This window comes from Triplophysa dalaica, chromosome 14, assembly GCF_015846415.1.
Source record: "Triplophysa dalaica isolate WHDGS20190420 chromosome 14, ASM1584641v1, whole genome shotgun sequence".
Taxonomy (NCBI): domain Eukaryota; kingdom Metazoa; phylum Chordata; class Actinopteri; order Cypriniformes; family Nemacheilidae; genus Triplophysa; species Triplophysa dalaica.
Genome location: NC_079555.1, coordinates 16,948,520 through 16,968,901, shown reverse-complemented (window position 1 = coordinate 16,968,901; position 20,382 = coordinate 16,948,520). Strand labels below are relative to the sequence as shown.

The following is a 20,382-nucleotide window of genomic DNA, read 5'->3' as shown; positions in this document are numbered from 1 at the left end:
AATCTCTTTGAGAAACCGCTAATATAACGGGTTTGATTCTCAGGAAAAATGTTAAATGTACACCAGGAATGTTCCATTTAGCGTCTTGTAAGTGCATAAAAATGTAAATGAGCTCATTTTAACGGCTCTCTTCTTGTTTCTCTTTTCTTCTGTCTAGCAGGGAACGGCCAGTCGGTGCAGACGGACCCCAGTAAATCTGGATTTGTGGGCGATACAGTCGAGCTGCGCTGTCTCTTCATCAACAGCAAGCCACCAGTAAAGATCTCTCAGGTCACCTGGCAAAAGCTGATAAATGGCACCAAGCAAAACGTGGCAACTGCTAACCCGGCCTTAGGTGTATCAGTTCTGCCCCCTTTCAAAGACCGGGTCAGCTTCAAGCACCCCGCCGTGCGCCAGAGGACCCCTTCTTCTCTCGAAGACACCACTATTGTGTTCAACAACCTGCGGCTGTCTGATGAAGCGGCCTACATATGCGAGTACACCACCTTCCCAGCAGGCAACAGGGAGAATATGGTCAACTTGTCTGTCTATGGTAAATTCACCTCACTGGCAATCGACAAAACGACATAATGTTGATTAACCGATGAAAGACTTAATTCAAGAACATTAGGTTGATACACGTTGTTTGTTCAACTTGAGCCGAAAAAATCTTCAAGTGTTTGTATATTATTTGTATGTAAATTGGCCAAATTTGCCAAAGATGCATTGAGACACATTTGTGTGGGTATGTTAATTATAAAGCTGTTGTTTTTTATATTAGAAATGTTTTACAGTTGAGTCGCAAAGAAACAGGTAATTGGTTAACCTGCCGGTAACCTTCTGGTTAACCTCCAACCACAGTATTGGTTACTGTACAACTAAGGAGATTCAAAGCACCAGGCTTATGCCACACATATAACTCCATTGAGAGCATCAAACTTTCTTGAAAATTCTCAGCAATCTCGACTCTGATGAGGTGCGATATTACCAGTCAAAGGTGTCATCCTGGTTAGCATCTGTTAGGGTGTAAATGGATGTTGTTTCAGCGATATTTTATCATGACCCTAAAAACCCTTGAGGAAAGTCATCTTTGTCCTTGACCGTCTTGTTTCTGCTCAGTACAACCTTCATGCAATTGAAATGTATTGATCAGCTTTCGCAATAGAACAGTAGCATATGCTAGTCCTGCTACTTTACACACACACACATAGCATCACACACACACACAATCTTCATTTTCTCGCCCTCATGTCATTCCGACGCTGTATTATTTTAGCAGAAAGTCTAGGAGTTTATTTCCATACAGCAAAAGTAGATGGTAATTTATGCCGCCGAGCTCCAAAAAGCACAAAAGGCACCATAAAACTATCATAAAAGTCTCTTGTGCTATATTTCAAGTCTTCTTAAGCGATACATTAGCTCTGGGTGAGGAACTGACAGAAAACTAAGGTATTATTCACTTTAAATCTCCTGCCAGAGCTCCCAGATGTCATTCACGCATTCTATTGGAAAAGTAAAATGACACCTCGCGGGTGTCATGCCTTTACATTACTGACGCCAAACACCAGTCACATGATTAAACTGTAAAATATCGAAACTATAAATGAGATTTGAGCAATACGGGAAGTTTATCAGTTAACAACAACCTACATTTTATTCTCCACTCCCCTCTTTGAAAGGGATAGTTCACCTTCGAAATGCAAATTTCTCCCATTATGTACACGCCCTCTTTTCACTTTAAACCTAAATGACTTCCTTTCTTCAGCAGAACACAAAAGAAGATATTTGGAAAAATTTTGTTACAGAAAACTGTTGGTCCCCATTGACTTGCATTGAATAGAATAAAATGTAGTTTTTTGCAGAAGAAAGAAAATCATGCAGGTTTAAAATGACAACAGGCAAGTCAATTCTGACAGAATTTTCATTTTGAAGGTGAACTATTCCTTTAAACACTTTTTGACCATAGCGAAAAACTATTTGAAAAAAACATGTTCTTGATTTAAGAGAATAGAGTCCACATCACATCTATAATTTCATTTTTTTCTCGGCCGATAAATGAAAAACATTGAAAATCAATCAAAATCCTCTCAAATATTAAGGACTAACACATTTAAAAGGTGACACTACCGCGTAGGAGCAAAGCATTAACTAAATGTTATCATCTATTGGCGTGAATGCTATACAGTACTCATCGTAATAGTTATCTGTATCATTCTAGGTGTAAACTGGCCTAAGGTCCCTTCTATGTGTTACAAAGAAAATAACACTGAGTTGGAACGACATAGGGGAGAGTAAATGATAACAATTTCATTTTGGTGGCACTACCACTTTAATAAATAAATGTCCTAAACAGAAATCGATTAAGCTTTTTAGACACACTATACGTTCTACCATCCCTTTCTTAATGCGCCGATCAGGTTCAGAAAGCACATGCTGCGTATGCGTGTGTGTGAGATAAGAGAGCAGTATTTGGTTAGAGACGTAGGTTACGCTCCTACTGATTTCAGATCTAATTAGAAATGAAGTGTTGATATGTTTTCCATTAAGCCTGCAAAAGGGAAGTAAAGCTTGGCTCAAGCACAAGCCTTTTTACTTGCGGGGCTTGTTAACTCCCAAACCCATTTTGTATATCACTTTCTCACGTGTCCTGTGAGAGGCCTGACATAGCTCTGAGTGTGGGCAACCTGCGTTGAGATAACCGGCTCAGTGGTTTCAAAGAGCCTCTTCATGTCATATCAACCGGGGCCACAAACCTCAATCCCCCACTATCAACACTCTTCTACACGCACCCACATAAACACGCATCTTCCCTTTTGATGCGGCCCCTTGTTAATTGCTAATTGGCAGCCCATAAAGGTTTGAGATCGAATGACTTTGGTCACCGTGAGAAACTAATGGTTTCTCCATCTGTTTCACTGACGCCTTCGCTTTGAACGCAGTGTGGAAGAAAAATAAATGAGTGAATCGCTTGATCTGTATTGACAGAAAAATTGCTTTCGCATATGAGATTAGCGTATCAGAGGCAGTGGAACCGAAAACATCGTACATCAAATTTTTTTTTATTTACAGTCTCTTTTTACTCTCAAGGGCACCTGGCAGTATCCACAAATGCAGAACACTTAAGTCCTCCGCTGCTGCTTTGTTAAGCGTTATAGACTGAATTCCCTTGTTGTTTGTAGGAAACAACTTTGATTGTTTTCTGTCGTACAGGATGTGTTGGATAAACAATTTTTTGTAAAAGGGTAACATAGCATAGAAAAAAAAGGATTCATTCAACTCAGCTATTCATATACCAAGGCTTCTTGTATATTTTATACATTTTGTTCTTTACGGGTCTTGTAAGTGAGAACAACTTTGATTGTTTAACTTAAACATGTTTAGTTGGATGAACAATATTGGGTTAAGGTTAACATAGCATAGAAAACCTTTTTTTTTTCAAATAAATTTGTTTAGTTCTACATGGGTCTTATAAGTTTATCGTTACAGGAAAACCAAAATTCGGTCTCAGTCTTGCTACAGCTTAATTGATTTATTTATATTTTCTATTTTTTCTTCATTTTATTTGTCACCCTGTTATTTGTGACACTGTTATTTTTTATATTTTTATTTCATTATTTTTAATATTTGGGACCACCCCTTTTTTTTGAAAAGCGCCTCCTGTTTTATGTAGTCTAACAAACTCATTTAATACCGTGAATTTGTCTTTATCCCTAGCAAAACCGGAGACCAAGATGATGTTGACGTCACCTACCATCGTCGCACGGACACCGAGGCGTAAGATGCAAGTAGCCACCTGCACATCGGCTAACGGCAAGCCCCCCAGCGTCATCAAGTGGGAAACCAATCTGAAGGGCGAGGCAAACTTCCAGGAGACGCGCAATCCTAACGGCACAGTGACCGTGCGCAGCAGCTACTTAGTGGTGCCTAGCCGTGAGACCCACAGACAGAAACTCACCTGCATCGTCACCTACCGCTCAGAGCGCTTCACAGACAGCGTCATCCTCAACGTCCAGTGTAAGATTTTCCTTGCTGTTAAACTGCGGTTCAAACCATTTATTGATCATTTTGTAATATGTAAACAACAGATGGACAACATTTTTTAACCTATATATATACATTTTTTTTTAATTCCACAATCGTTAAAACAACATACAAATTACTGACCATTCAGAGCTGAATTAAAATGTTAAACAAAATGTAGAAATTGTAAAACTGAAGCATTTAACTAGTGGATCCATACTTTGTGTCTCCATTTGCATATATTTACAAGCTTATACTGAACATATTGTTATGAAATTTAAATATCTCCCCAGGCCAACAATCTTAGAACATCCGCCTCAATGACTTTTTGACATTCCACCCTTATTTCACATTTGTATAGATTAGGACACATCCACTGTAAGAGCACCAAAATATGCTTTAAAATGATGTATGTGTGCTTGGTAATGAGATGTTCGTACGTGAGCTAAAGTTACACAAGTCCTGCGGAGGATGTTCAGATCAGGAAGAGAAGTTTCAGTGGTCTGTCTCATCCACTGCTGTGATCAGCTATTGTTTACGGCCGTTTAGAGCAGTATTACATCCCCCACATGGCTCTCATGGAGTAAATCCACCTCTGCACCCACTCTCTGCTTTAGAATACATTGTTATTTGCAGCATCCGTCTGCATGGAGGGAAGTGTTTAGGATTACGGTAAACTTACGGTAGAACAACTTTGTGTTCATTCTTGATTTACTGTAAGGGTTTAGTTAATCGAGTTACCCTTTGGTATAACATTTCGAAATTGAATTTGCAAAGCCTCGTGCACGCTCGCGAGGGCAATTAAGAATAAATCTGAAGAGACGAAGAAATTACTGGCCGATACCGTCAAGTATGCGGCGCATTTTAATATCGTCATTAATATAAAAATTGTACTATAATGAATTGAAATTTGGCATTTAGCTGAGGTTCTTATCCAATTAGGCCAATTTCTGGGATAGTTGGCCTGTGCAGCTTGCGGCTAAGTGGGTGGCTAAAGGGCACGGTGGTAGTTCTGGTGTAAGTAACCCTTCACTTGTTGGCTCTCGTCTCGATCGCTTAAGAAAGATACTCTTGACCTTTCAGCTACGAGCTCAGAGCATTAATCATTTTTATGACAAGCGCCCGTCGTGAAGTCACGCGACACGGAAAACCCATCTGAGATCCTGCCTGAAGATTTTTTTTCTGGTTACTGCAGATGAACCTGAGGTGAAGATTGAGGGGTTTGACGGGAACTGGTATCTGAATCGACAGAATGTGCAGCTGACCTGCAACGCAGACGCCAACCCGGCTGTCACCGTCTACCAGTGGAAATTGTGAGTTATTCTCTTTGGTAACTTTTAGATCTGGATTACAAACAATTGTTTTGTTGTTTAAGCTGCTCAACATAATTAGGATAAATGTGTAATATTTCATGAGTAAAAAGTATAGAAGGAACGAAATGGCCCATTTTTGTAGTTTGCAAGACGGCTAAATATTTAAGCTTTTTTGAAATAGTTGTCACTTTTTTCTTTCTCTACATACTGTTTATTTGCATACGTTTTTACGTATTATTTGACATATTTTAAATTGTAATTTTTTTTAGCATTTTTTTCATGTATTTTTAAAATGCAGTAAAATCACTATTAAATAAATGAACTGTACATTTACAAATTGGGTGTAAAATAACATGAAAACATATAATTCTACATTACAGAAAATATATATTTTACTTTTTTTGTGCCCCAGCTGGGCAATATTACAGCTTTTTAATGGTTTTACAGTTTTTTTACAGTGTATGTACACCCACATACATTTTTCTTACTTAATAAAGTGACCTGTTAAAAGTTTGCACAACCCAACTCATACTTTATTATTTATTTTCTCTCATTTTACTATAATCATTTTTGGTGTTCTCGAACCAACTTCATGTTTTTAAAGGTCAAGTTCAAGATTTATTACATCAAACATTTTTAGAAAATAATATTTTGTATAATTCGAACAAAGGTGCAAAATATATTGATGTATTTAAGGGTAAGCTTAAAAGGATCATGAGAAACACATTTGCATTTTATGTCTACGCATTTGACAGGTTGTGTAAATGAACATTATCAAGCTATATAAATGATTGTTTAAAGAGTCTATCTCTCAGATGTCATGTTTAATGTAACACTATGACACCATCGATGTGTTTTGACTGATAAGACTTTAATTACCTTCCGTAAACTTCTCCTTCATTCGTGGTGGTTAGCGCACAGTCATGATAAAGATAACTAAAGCTGTAAACAATGGGCCTATTCAGAACACAGTGGCATTGATAACCTTTAAACAAGATCAAACATGAGAAAATAACCTACGCTTTGTTTATTTTCGACTTTCTACCTACCAATATACCCGTATAGAAGAGCAGTGAAAGAGATGTAAAGAGAGATTGAGCCTCGTGTGTCATTTCGAGTCTTGTGACAATGACTGATGTTGACTTACTGGTGCTACAGGTTTAGGTGTAAACTATACGGTGTAAAATGACATCATTGATTTGCCTAACAAATGAACACATTGAACACACAGCCTTGGGTCGGTTTTTTCTTTCTGTGGACAATGCCAGCATTTGTAGAAAAAGGTCAAGGGTGTAGAAACCATTTAAAAGGTATTATTTGTATCATGCTTGTCTTTTTTGACATGACTAGACTCTGTGAACAGCATACTGGAGTTAAGAAATCTGAAATGTTCAATGACTATGACACATTTTGGGTGTTTTTGCTGCTGATGTTGGGTTTTTTACCTCTCTTTGTGTACATTTAAATTTCATTTATACTTTTGTTGAAAGCTATTTATTTGATCAATTTGAATATTTTGGAAACAAACCCATAACCATTGCTCTGGCAAGACAATGCTCATCCGGAACTTTTCAATTTAAAATCATAAACTTGCCAATTTAGACTACAGGGCACACATTGCATTGCTCTCAGAGCATTTGTAAGTGAGATACACGATGGAAGATGACCTGTCTAACCTTCTGCCTGAGCTAAAATCCCTTGTGCAGTTTTATAATTCTGTGCCACACCGTAGCCGTACGTGCCGGCTTAAACGGCAGGTAAAACAGTTATAAATGCCCTGACAATCGTCACAGCTAATTCCTGTGTATTTACACGTGTTGCAAATGTATATGCAAATACCGAACACCCGTTACAGCGGTGAACACAATAGGCGAGCTAGTCGTGAGGTGCCGAAGAAGAGAAGGAATTATGCAGTAAAAACAGAGAGATAAATGTGGCAATTTGTTCTGTAATTAGGAAGCAAAAGCTGAGAAAAGAAAACATGTCACCGGACTTCAGCTGTGCTGGATTAATAGCTGGCAGAGCTCTGGGTCCACTGACTCCACGGACTGGGGTGGGTTTTAATGAGAAGGGACAAGAGGGAAAGAGAGAGAGAGCTAGACGGTCTGGGCTATTTAGAGTATCAAAGGACACATATGCGGCAGCCAACTGTGTGAAGAGGAATGAGGGACTCGTGGACGTCACGGATTTGAGCATTTTTATTAGTAATTGATACACTGAGACAGGAAGGGGAATGAAAAAACGAAGGGTTGGGAAATGAGGAAAAATTCAGGAGCGAGAAGAGGAAGGAACAAGATGTTGACATTTTCGGATGAATATGTGTTGAAGAATACATCATCAGTGGCGGGATGCTAGGGTACAGTAGTTTTCACGGTGCTGATATGTGATTGGTAAGATGTTCTCAGTGGTTTATAGGGTATTGTGATGTGGTTGCTAAGGGTGCGCTGAATGGTTGCTTGGATGTTGCTGGGCGGAGTTACTGGAAGCCACCCCCAAATCTCTATTAACTTGTCCTGTATGGTGTTCATATGTTTGTTTCGCTAAATTTAGTATATTCTCAGACTAATGAACCCACAACATTAATCAGTTTTTATTACAAACAGCCACAAAATTTCTATAAAATATTTTAAAGATGTATCATAAATACATGTATTTTATTGTGAAAATGTCATTATTTGTAAACAAACAAATATACATATACAAAAATAGATAAACCTATGATATTTGTAAAAATCATAATATTGTTAAAAAAACATAATCATTTTTATATTTTGTTTCTGATATATGATGTAATTATTTGAGGCAGTCATATACGTACGTGTATTTATATTAATATTATTAATAAATATTATTATTTGGATTTTTTTTTACAAATGACAAATATGTATTTTAATAACATACAGTGACATTATATTTACAAATGATTAAACCAAATTGCCTGTTTGTGACATTTGAACGTCTTTCGTTTCTTAAACGTAGACGGCTTTCCCTCGTAGAAGGTCTGCATTTGGTAAAAATGAGCAAATCAAATATTTCAAATTCACATTTCATGTCCAGTTTTTCTCATTTGGCAAGGAGCTGTGTAATAAGCGGGTCCTTCGCGTCAGTTCCTGATCACACTGTCGGGCTCATTTCTGCGATAACAACCGGCTGCCTGTACATTATCCCTTACATATCACAATACAATAAAGTAGCTGTTGAAATTTTCTTTCTGTTTGTAAATATCCAAATATTTTCTTTAACGTTATCGAATCCCTAAGTGTAAGTCAATTTGGAATAAAAGCATCTGCCAAAAGAAATACATTTTAAAAGTAGTATTGTTGGCCACTAAACAGAGCAATTTATATAAGTGAAAGAATGTGCAAGTGCAAGCATTGACTGAAAGTTGGAAATAACTATAAAACAAGCGAGAATTCAAGAACAGGGGAAAAGGCAGACTGATGGTGATGTGCGATTACAGGGAGAGAGCAGGAGGATGAGACAGTGATGGGGAGCGACGCAGGCGCTGGCGTGATATATATGAGGGGACGGCCACAGCAGCAGTGTAGAGCCCACACTAAATGTGTTCTGAAGGCTCCCCTGGGCGCTACTGTGGAGGTCATCACAGCACTGTTGCAGAACATTTCAATTCACAACAACCATGAACACACACACAAGCACTAACTGGAGTTCCATTACAAATGTGCTACACTGTCTAAATGCTAACTATTTTACGTCATGAATAAATATTACACATATGCCCTTTTAAAACTGCACTGAGAAAAATAATTTAAAAAAGTTTCACGAATCTTCCCCTCACAGATAGCCCCGTATTAAATTCCGAAAGCACTAATCTGATTGGCCGACTTTACTATCACATAAAGTCAACCTTAAAACCAAACCGTGACTGGATACATTAAATGTGGGTAGATCTTTATGCTAAAAACATTTCTGCCTAATAATCTTGAGTATATGTCAGAATTGAGATAACACTTATTGAGATGCAAAGCTATTACTCATAACCACACTTCCAGTTTCAGATTAGTTCATTTCGAAGCTATCATACCACGTCATATCATAAATATACAAGTATTTCCGCGTTTATCTCCAGACAGTTCATTGTGACATATTTCTTATCTCTTTCTCCTCCAGTCTTCCATCTGCTGCATCTTATCAGCTTACATTGCAGCAGTCAGCATTTAGAGATACACATTATCGCTCTACATGTTTTTCGGGCTGGAACCTGTCTCATGGGCCTTGTCCTGTATCAGGGGATGAATATCATAGGAAGAGTTTGGCAAGGAGAGAAATATGTTAGCTAGATTTAGCAAATTCGTTGACATCTAGTGTTAAAGACAACACAGCCCAAATCAGGACTTTGCATGACATTTCTAAGAAACGAGTGTGTGTGTTGGTTACGGTTGTAACATGTAACATCTGTTTCAATGTCTTGCCTAACAACAAATCTTAAATTCCGTCATTATTAATTCACCCATGTGGTTTAAATCCTGTATACGGCTCTTTCTTCTTTCGAAGAGGAAAGAAGATATTTTGAGAAATGTTTGGTTATTTTTTGTCCATACAATGGAAGTCAACGGGGGCCAGTGTTGTTTGGTTATCAACATTCTTCAAAATATCTTCTTTTGCGTTCTGCATGATGAGAAATGAGAAAAATGATGAAGGAATTGTCCCTATAATCGCAATGCAACCAATATGATTATATGTATTAAAAGTGAAATTCCAAATAAACAATTCACCCATCAAGTTGATTATCGAAGCGTACATGCTCACGTTATGCAAGCTCATGATTGGCAATAATAAGACCAGCCATAACTCTGAGATTCTATTTAGAGTACTTCGTGTCCACGCACTAATTTGTTTCCATGGCAACACTCACAATTAATGCAAGACCAACCTGTTGATGTTTATTTTCATTTTTGTTTTGAACATTTCTGCATTTAACCAATCATATATTATTAAGACAGTAATGAATAGGGAATATCAAGCAGAAACGAAGGAAAGAGACTTGTTCAGTGGAAATGATGAGCTGAAGGCGTCAGGTGACTGGCAAAGCATCATTATGACCTCTGATAAGAAGGAAAGATAATGTCTGACAGTCGCATGTCAAAGAATGCGACCTATGTCTAGCCTGAGAGGAAGAACAAGGCAGGCTTAGACCTGCTGGACATGTGAACCATGAAGAGACAAAAATATGGTGACAATAGACGTCTGATAGAGAGCACATTTCTGACTTCCTTGGTCCTCCTGGGGTACAACTTCAGGCAAAACAGACCACAACCCTAAACATGGAAACAAAACGACACATTTTATTATACGTGAACATCACATTCTTGATCTTTGTTTTCATGATCTTTAAATACTTGTACTGTCCCAGTGGAACATTTTGGCCTGTGTGGGCCGATACGCTTGTTTTGTACACCTCCTGTCCGCTGATTTGAGATGTATGTACAGGTATGCCTGCTATGTTTGTTTCAACACTGCAGATTGAATCTGTCAAACCCTGCAGTGTAGATATTGTCAAACCCAAACTGAGTTGGTTTTGTATCCAAGCCAACTTTTGTTTCCATGCGGGTGGATTAAAACGTGCCATCTGTCTGCTTTTTTCTAGGCTGAATGGATCTCTTCCCAACAATGTCGAAATCAAGAACAACACCTTGTTTTTTAAAGGCCCGGTGACGTCTGAGCTTGGAGGAACGTACGTCTGCGACGCCACCAATAGCATCGGCACTCGCTCGGGAATGGTGGAGGTCAACGTGACGGGTGAGTCTCGCGGCTTATGCTCGGCTTAGAAACTTGTGCTTGTGTTACTGCTGGGAGAGCTTTACGTGGGGAATGGGCGATCGTAGCTTCAGAAATGTGAGGACATTTTTTAAGTCAAGAGGAAATACAGTATTGTATAGATTTGGTTACAGAGATGCCAACAGTGTCCCAAAACGAATTTGGCTACATTGGAAATGCAATACATTAGAAAACAAAAATGAAACCAAGTGGCATTTCAGAAACATGGCACCAGTTCACAATTTCTGTGTTTGAAATGATGACAAAAATATTTGAACAGTTTTTGATTGGCAAACATTCGTAGAACATGTGCATAGTTAAATGGGATACACCTGTGTGTTTGGACACCTGTGTGAACCATCCACTAAAAATCACCTTGGGACCAGCTGGGTAAAGTTAGTCACAAAACAACAAAAACGCTTCAGCGCTGTTAAAAGCTGCACATGGAGCAGTCCAAGTTTTAGGGTTGTGAAGATTTTGGCCTTCGATACAATGGCGTGACCTGACAGCAGCGCTGTCTCTTCCTTTAATTCCCTTGCGTCACCTCATACATCAGGTAATGCTGCCAAAACCCACAACATTCACACTCCCGACAGATGCCGTGGTGCAGAAGTGCCCTGTCATTTTCGTCCCAAAATAAAATCTCAGTTTTGCTGCCTCTTTAGTATTGATCACAGCCGCTTCGCGAGAACCTCACATTTCTCTGAGCTGCTTCTGCCTCCCACTTCTTCTCTGTTGTCTCTTCCGCCGTTCTCGGGTGAAAACAAGAGCTCCAGACGACAACAGAACAAAACTGCAAGCGTTCCCCTGCCTTCCCGATAATTGTTTGATCAAACGGTCGCAGGCTTTTTCATATTAAAAAGAAAAGATGATAATCAAAGCAGGCGATTCTGCTTTGGATTGCAGAGCAGACGCTAGAAATTGTTGCCGGGGTGTTTGAAGAACGTGAAGGCTGCAGTTTTGTTCTTATAATGACTGAAAACTCTCTCGCTCTTTGCTTGGATAAAAGGTTCTAACATGCATTCACTGCAAAATGGTATTTTCTTTGTCTGTATTTTTGTCTTCCAGTAAATATGTAAACATCATAGTTTATTCCAAAGCAACTTACTGTGAATTCAAGCTTTTTTTATCAATATGTTCTCCCAAAATCAAGCCCTCAACCTTCTTTTTCTTAATAACTTAATGTTATTTAAAGATTACTGTTATGGAATTCTAGCTTGGACCATTTTGTTGTAAGGATGCAGTACTTTTACTGGAAAGCAGAATACAGAAAATATTGCTTGCAGTGTTGCTTTGCATGCTGACATCATCTTTGCTGTTTGGCTTGTGAAAACGACATCTTGACTTTTCTCTGTTTATTTGTGTGTATGGGTGTGTGTGTTTGTGTGTAACCGCTCGGACTCTCTTGATCCCGCTGTGTCTTAACCAGTGGTACTGTATGGGGAAGGATGATGTCATCTCATTCTTAGTGGGTTAAGTGATAAAAGATGACATTGAATGAGAAGGAAATATCTGGTGCCGAGATATGATTTAGACTTTAAAGAATCCATTAAGACACATTTGAGATGACTGGGTTCTTGACAAATATGAGAAGCAGGAGACCTAAGCAAAAGTCTTGGTTTACTGTTTACGTCCATTTTATTTCATTGCTGTCTAAAATAAACCATTCCCGTTTTTATTTATAGTCTCATTTGGGATTTTATATCTCTTATCTGTTCACCTTAAAGGGCATTTATTTATGAGATTTCTTTCCACAAACACTATACTGTAAGGTTATATCTCCTTTCTCAGCTTACCAAAGGTCACCAGCAGAACAAGAACTGAAAGCTTTATTTGTTCTTTTCGACCTTTGTTGGGCAATGCCCGGAGATTGTTTCAGAATGCATGTGCCCATTTGATGATAGATACCTCCTCTGCGGCAGTGCATATCCTTTGATGGATCATTCCATCAGGAGGTCGTTAGACCTTTGTGTCTTTTTTACGGATATTAGAGTTTTGAAATCATACTGATGAAGAGAGATTGTGGACGGGGCGTCCAAATTAATAATATTGGTTAAATGTGTTTCACGTCAACATCACTTTTGATATGTGTCATATTTTCAGTTCACTCAATTTGATGTGACAACTAAAGTATAAGTTTGACATGCCGAGGTTGACCACTAGGGCTGGGCGATATATCGTGCGATTATTATGCTCTCGAGAATCGCAATATATATCATCCTGCCCTATTGACCACCTAAAGGTGTAAACACATTATCAGACGTATGAGCTGCTCCAAAAATAGCACGAGTTCAGGGCTATTTTATTGACCAATGCCGTTGTTTGGTCATTACTTTTGGGTGCAGAAATTGCGAATCAACTCCACGTATTTCAGTGCTGCGCTTTAATGCTGTGTTGAAGTATGAAATTCCTTTTTTATAAGTTCATATTTTCATGCTATTTAACTTTCATGGCAGCAGCTGTTCTCTCTCTCTTTACGATTTCATATCTCATTCACATTCTTGGAAGTATTTTATTAATTCCAGTGACTGAGATATTCTGCCGCCTCATAATGCATTGAGACCTCCTCTGTGCCTGCGGCAGAATCTTTGCTTAAAAGTCAACACGAAATCAAAAATATTTACTTTAAAACAAATTCCTAGTCGTATTGCGCGTAATTCATTTGTGCAAAACATTCCAATGAAAATAAACGTATCCTTTCATAATATTTAATCAGAATCTAAAATCTAGGTTGGCGTCGCTAATCTTACTCACACTTTTCACAATAAATAAAATCATGCATTTGTCTCTCGAATATTGTATTTCGCTTGGAAATACAACAAACTACAGAAGTATAATGGGTCATGAATGACATTTCATGTTGACTTTAATTGGGACGGTGAAATCTAATCACCGTCATTCCACAACACATTATAAAACCTTATCGAATGCCTGTCACGATTTTACAGCCGCTGCTCTGTGGCTCACTACGGTCCCTTTAGTTTCGTTCCACGGCCAAACAAGATGCTAATACGAATTTTCCATCTTTTTGTTTCATTGCTGGAGGGAGACCTCTCCACAGAAAAGCACATATGGGCTATTATAGGCTTGTTCTTTATGGCAAGGGTTGAAGTGATCCTTCTGGCAAAACCTTTCACTGAAACACTGTAAAACCAGTGTTCTGGTCTCATTCAAATGAAATGAGTCCTTGCCAGAACCAAAGCTTCCAAGTGGCCAACTGTGGAAGAGTGGCAAAGACCAGACTACTGCCAGAGTAGAGGGGCCCACGCCGAGCGACACGTCTCTGGTTGATGGTTCTCCATTGTTCTTTTGCCTCTGTCTGCCCACACCTGGGAGGAAGAGGCGGTCATTGGCACTCATTGAGCAGCTTGCAACAGCTGCAAGACTGTGTGGTGAAAATGATAACATTGTGAGGATAGAGCTCTGGAGACCTGAGAGGCACTCAACTCCGCAACAGCTGGAGAAGTGAGTGACTCGTATTTATTCTTTGGTTTTCCTCTTTTTTTGTGCCGGATCGAATTGGCATTAGCACTGGCAGACTCGGTTGTAGGCATGTGCTGATTCTTCATAGACTTCAAACGCAATTTCTCATCTTCCAAACAGCTTGGGCCAGGCCTTGCTGAGATTTTTGCTCTGCATCTGACTGCATTATATTCATGCAAAATGAGGCGTCCTCTAAATAAGAACCCACGGAGTGACTCTGCAGTAGTCGTGTTTTGTAGTCGTGGTAATTTAACCAAAACCCTGCAGCCACTAATGCATTCCATATGACCGGGGCTCGGCATGCAAGGAAAGACCGCATTCAGTGCTCAGACGTGCTGTAATAAACATTTGGCTCCATTGAAATTCACCTTGTCAAATGAATGGAAATTCATGAGTCGTATACAGAGACGTAAGTAATACTGTACTCGCATAGACATGTTGGCGAGAACTACTCTGACCCACCCCAGTGGAACATGATTAAAAATCTGTTTCAGTGGACGGTAACAAAAAATGCTCTGAGGAGCAATAATTTGTCGAGTTTTTTGATCACTTGTCAAATGCACTCTAGATTTACATCTCCAATACTGAATCTTTCATCTTCTCACTCCTCCTCTTATCTAACTGTATGGCTCTCTCACTGTGAAGATTTGAAGATAAGTGAATTGAATGCCGATGGGGAGAATGCACGAGGAAAGGTTTGAATTCTTTCCACCAGGTTCATTTTGAGAGCACCAAACTGTACTAACAGTTTCCCTTATGTCAGAGCATGTTGAAAGACAGTAGCGAAAGATCTTTTCTTGTTCTCGCCATCTGAAACCAATCTCCAATGGGCACTTTGAGAATAATGAGGGCTGAATGGACATGACAACATTAGCATATTGGCAGAAGAGTAGCAACCTAGCATTACTTTAGTTGTACGATGGTTTTGTAAGAAGTAGTGACAGGTTATGTTTTGTTTATTTGTATTGGGACGGTAATGAAGAAATGAAGACTAAAATAAAAGCTTTTTACCTAATTATATTTGTGAAAATGGGGTTTGTCTTAAAACGATAGTTCACCATAAAATGAAAATTCTTTAATCATTTACATACCCTCATGTCACTCCAAACCTGTATGACTTTTTTATTCTGAAAAACACAAAAGAAGATATTTTGAGAAACGTTGGCACAAACAACGTTGGACCCCAGTGACTTCTATTGTATATACACAAAACAACACATTTCTCAACATATCTAAGTTTGTGTTCCACAGAAGAAAGAGTCACATACAGGTTTTGAATGTCGTTAGGGTGAATAAATGAAAGCACTATTTTTATTTATTTTATTTATCCCTTTAATACTCTGGTAGTTGAGTCATCAATGTTAAGTACATCGTGCCCTTGCCAGTGGCCAAACGAGTGTTTACAGTATTCTGATTCACATCATAGGGAACATGGGAGTGGAGTACAAAATATACATCCGGTAGGCTAAATACAGATGGGGAAATATTGAGCAAGTGAAGTTTGATTGCATACACAGACAGCGAAGTCATGTGAAGATTTGTACCTTCTATAATTTGCTTAATGTTTGAACTTTTTTGCACAATTTTGGAACAAGCAACTGTAAGTGATTTCAGTTGTTAGTTAATATGGAATCTTTCAAAGACTCGACATCGCCATCTCTGTCTGAAACATAAAATTGCAGGTAACTTTACATAGAGTACAAAGGTTGAATGCCACCTGAAAGCTTTACTTTCTTTATTATAGGCTTAGTTTCAAATATGTTAAAGGTAAATTGACGTTTTATAAACTTTTTGTTTACATTTAACCCTGAATAAATGTTAATTGGCATGGCCACTGCTATGTGCTCATGAAGATGCTGCAAGATATGTCTAACTGTGGTTTGCCTTCAAATGAATGCCTTCATCAGTAGGCCATAGGGAGCTGTAATTAAAAAAATAAGAATGATTTATGCGCTGGCCACTTTAGTCTTCCGAAACTGTGTGTTGGGCTTTTTGTGTGGGAAGGGTTTAAGATGGCTGGTCTCATCTTTATGTGAACAGTGAGTAAAGAGTGCGCGGTTTGGTAAGATGGGGCTGTAATTATCTCATTATCGAGCATGAGAAGAGAAAGAGAGCAAGCACATGATTCTTTCCATCCGCTTTTTTTGTTCTTCTTTCTCACCAACCTAGTTGAGATAGTGTTATGTCCATCCTACTGTAGTTTGGCTGCTCCAAAACTCTTGATTATTAAGCTTCTAATCTGAATGTGAGACACTTTGGTCTTCAAAAATTGATAGGAGATAATGTTGAAATGTTAAATCTGTTAGTCAGGGATAAATTATTTGGCCATACCATAGTGCACGTTGCACTTAAAGGAACAGTTCATCCAAAAATGAAAATTCTGTCATCATTTACTCACCCTCAAGTTGTTCCAAATCTGTGTGAGTTTTTTGTTCTGTTGAACACAAAATAAGATATTTTGAAGAATGTGGGAAAGCAAACAGTTCTGGGGCACTTTTGACTACCATTGTCATTGTTCCTACTATGGTAGTCAAAGGTGGCCAATAACTGTTTGATTACAAGCATTCTTTCAAATATCTTTCTTTGTGTTCGTCAGAACAAAGATTTTTATACAGTTTTGGAACAACTTATCACATTCTCGGAGCTACGCAGGTTAATGTGGCGTTGGTGACTTAGCTCCCCTTCGTTTAGGGAGCCGACACCGCTTAGCTTAGCGGCGCTACACGCCACTGACATCTGTTCATGCTCTCATGAGCAAGCAATCCCTCACACTGCAGCGAGAAAAGGAAGTTCAAAATGAGAGTAAGAATAAGAAGGCGAGAGAAAGCAGAAAGGGCCCACCACAAGGTGAAAATGAGATGAATTAAACATAGCCACAGCAATGAAACTATAAATAAATAAAGGAATTCTTGTCAGTAGAAGAGACGCTCGAGCGGCCCCAATATTGGGATCCGTTGAGGCGATTGAATAAAATATAAAGGAATACGGGCCCTCGGGTATAAGTATGAAGGTAGCGGGGGGTGGTGTTTACTGGCTTTTATATAAGTGGCTGAGGCGAATGCCAGCATCTACCGCCTCTTCTCTCTCTCTCCTGTCACATATTCTGTCCTCGATGTCTTGACAAGAGAGCAAAATGGAAGGATGAGGAGGAAGAGAGCGGCAGACAGCAAAACGGCACGGAAAAGTAAAACACACCACAAAGGAAGGAAAGAAGATAGCTTGGGAAATGAATTGATAAGAAGTCATTTGAAAAGCGTTTCATTTGCATGAAAACGTCAGGGGTTTTAATATATTGATAGCCTCCGCTCGCGTCGCACGGGCTTCATCCAAAATTCACTCACGCTGCGATTCGGAGCAAAGGGCTGATTCGCCATACAAAACTTCAATTATTCAAATCCAGATGAATGTAGAGCTGGTCACACATACGAGGAATTACTATTCTTGCTGGTTTTATAGCCCTGGAGGCGGATAGTGGGAAGAATGAACCCTCGCGCAACAGCTTTCATTCACTTAAAAACGTGAATTCAAATGAGCCTTACTTTCATACTTGTAATTCTTATTTCGTACGATTCATTAGTCATTATGTGTGGTTCATCAAAATGTGTTAACTTCAACTTTTTTCTTAACCAATGCTACATGGGTTAGGCAAAATAAACCAACCATTTTCCATTCCGCTTAGAGTTGCAAGAGTGTTGGACCCTGTCCCTGCATTACACAGAGAAAACCCACAGCATCATGGGAAAAACATGCCAAATCCACACACAACCTGCTTTCTGTGAGGCACAATGCTCACTGAGAGCAACATTAAATCACCAATAATATTGAAGCTTTTTACGATCGTATTGAATGGCGATAGATAACAAATATAAAAGGGTGATTGATTCAATCCTGATAGAGTGATTACAATGACAAAAATGTTTAGTCTTTGGAATAATGTACAGTACATGTACATTATAGTGATTCATATGCAACAGAATTATAAACATAATTTTAGTAAGAAATCAGCATGAATTTTGATTAAATTTAAACTTGTGACATTAATTGAAATGGCCAGTTGTTTCAAACCTTAAAGTTATTTTGTTGAATGAAAGACAAAAATGTTTGGGCACGAGGGTTATGTACATAAAACATGAACAGCAAGATATGCAACATAACCGTGAACATAAATTTATAGGGAAAAATCTATTTTCTTGTTATTTAAATGTATTTAAATTAAGAAGTTTTTTTTTTTACAGAAATCAATAGAAAAATGCTTTGGAAGAATGTAATTGGATTTAGTGTTAAACAATACTAATTGGAAAGTATATTTAGTAGTAATTCAATCTATAGTAAGTTACTATACAAAAACTAATGCAAAGTTTTACAGTGTACATAAAATCTAAAAAGATTTAAAATTTTGTTGATAACAATGAAATAAACTCTAGAATACATACATTGTGAATCAAACACAATAAAGCCATTAACGTAACTTTAGTGAGAAAACATGAACTTTGATTTCATGTTGTTTAAAGCAGTTTTTTTGACATTTTACCTGATATAGTATGAGTCATTTCCTTTCACTTTAACTCCATCCCTCCGCTTCCTCACTCTCTTTCTATACGAGTACCACCACGGTGAGGCATTTTAACGTCTTGCTTGGTGCGAGATACCCCCAGCAATGTGAAATTTGTTTGTTTTGCCTGTCACCGCGGAGTCGGTCTCAATCGGACTGATATGACAGCGCAAGCTCCCACACGCTGCCTGCTGCATAATTCATCCCTCCGCAGGACGTACATGTGGATTTTGTGTATCATTAAACCCTCACCGCAAGGACGGCGTCGCTGTCAAGGCGACTGAAGAGAAACGCAAAGCTGCGTGTCGGGGGTCTGCGCCACCCAGCTGTGGGCAAGCGGTGCCGTGTCCCACGAGCCCCTGTGGGCGGGCACCTGGGCGAGTTTTGAGCGCGCTAGGTTGATGGAGTGTAAAGTCAGGCCTGCTCTGCTCTCTACAGGAAGTGTCTCCGACTTTTTGACACCCACTAAGCTTTCGCCTCATTATCTATATGAGACATTAGCATATGCGCATATCCTGTCTTTCTTCATTTTCGCTCTCGTTTTAATTCAGTCGGGGAAGAGAGATGGACGGGATTTTAATGTGTTGAAAAAAAGGAAGCCAAAGTTTCTGTTAGGGCGAGTCAGAACTTCATCAAGCGGTGCTCAAAATTCCTTCCTTGAATCTTGATCCATGTTACACATGTGTTTTCAAGAGCAATGAAACCAGACTTTTCCTTTATTAATAAAATGATTGGCTCTTTATAATGCGGGATTTCCCTTCGTATAGCCTCTATATTGAGCATCACAATTTCTTCCATTCAGTGTGATATAAGTGCTCCAACTGAGATGAGCGTGCGTTCATGATGGAAACCGCATGAGTGTAGACATCCACAATGCATATCTCCAATTTATGGCACTCACGTGCCTTCCTCCCATGGTGGCCATTTTCTGCTCTCTGAGGGTGGAAATTCGCGAGCTGTGATGGAGTAGTCGCACTGCAGGACACACAGCCGGTGCAGACTTTTCTCCGGCGGTGATCAGCCCCCCTGCACGCTTCCCTTCCTGTCATCACGCTGTCCGAGCCTCTTGCGAACATCAGTCCTGGGAGGGCGTGTAAGTGGGTCAGGTTAACCTCAGGTCATAGCTGCAGTGGTGAGTCACTCATTTGAAATACCGTGCAATAAATAAAAATGCGCAAAACAAACCCCAAACAACCCAAAACATATATTTTGTTCAGAGTTTAATGCTTGCATACTGAATACTGCATAGTATGTATA

At 39.0% G+C, this 20,382-nt stretch overlaps 1 protein-coding gene across 2 annotated transcripts in view; it reads left to right on the top strand.

The window, feature by feature from the left end:
• The window catches only part of nectin1b (nectin cell adhesion molecule 1b), a 90,769-nt gene that overhangs the window by 58,245 nt on the left and 12,142 nt on the right, over window positions 1-20,382 (top strand). The window contains exons 2-5 of one of the 2 annotated variants that reach the window (XM_056766142.1): window positions 161-532; window positions 3,694-3,993; window positions 5,195-5,312; window positions 10,921-11,072. In XM_056766142.1, coding sequence (XP_056622120.1) covers window positions 161-532; window positions 3,694-3,993; window positions 5,195-5,312; window positions 10,921-11,072 — 942 coding nt within the window. Of the gene's footprint in view, window positions 1-157; window positions 533-3,693; window positions 3,994-5,194; window positions 5,313-10,920; window positions 11,073-20,382 lie in introns of both variants that reach the window. The other variant, XM_056766141.1, reaches the window with a different exon arrangement.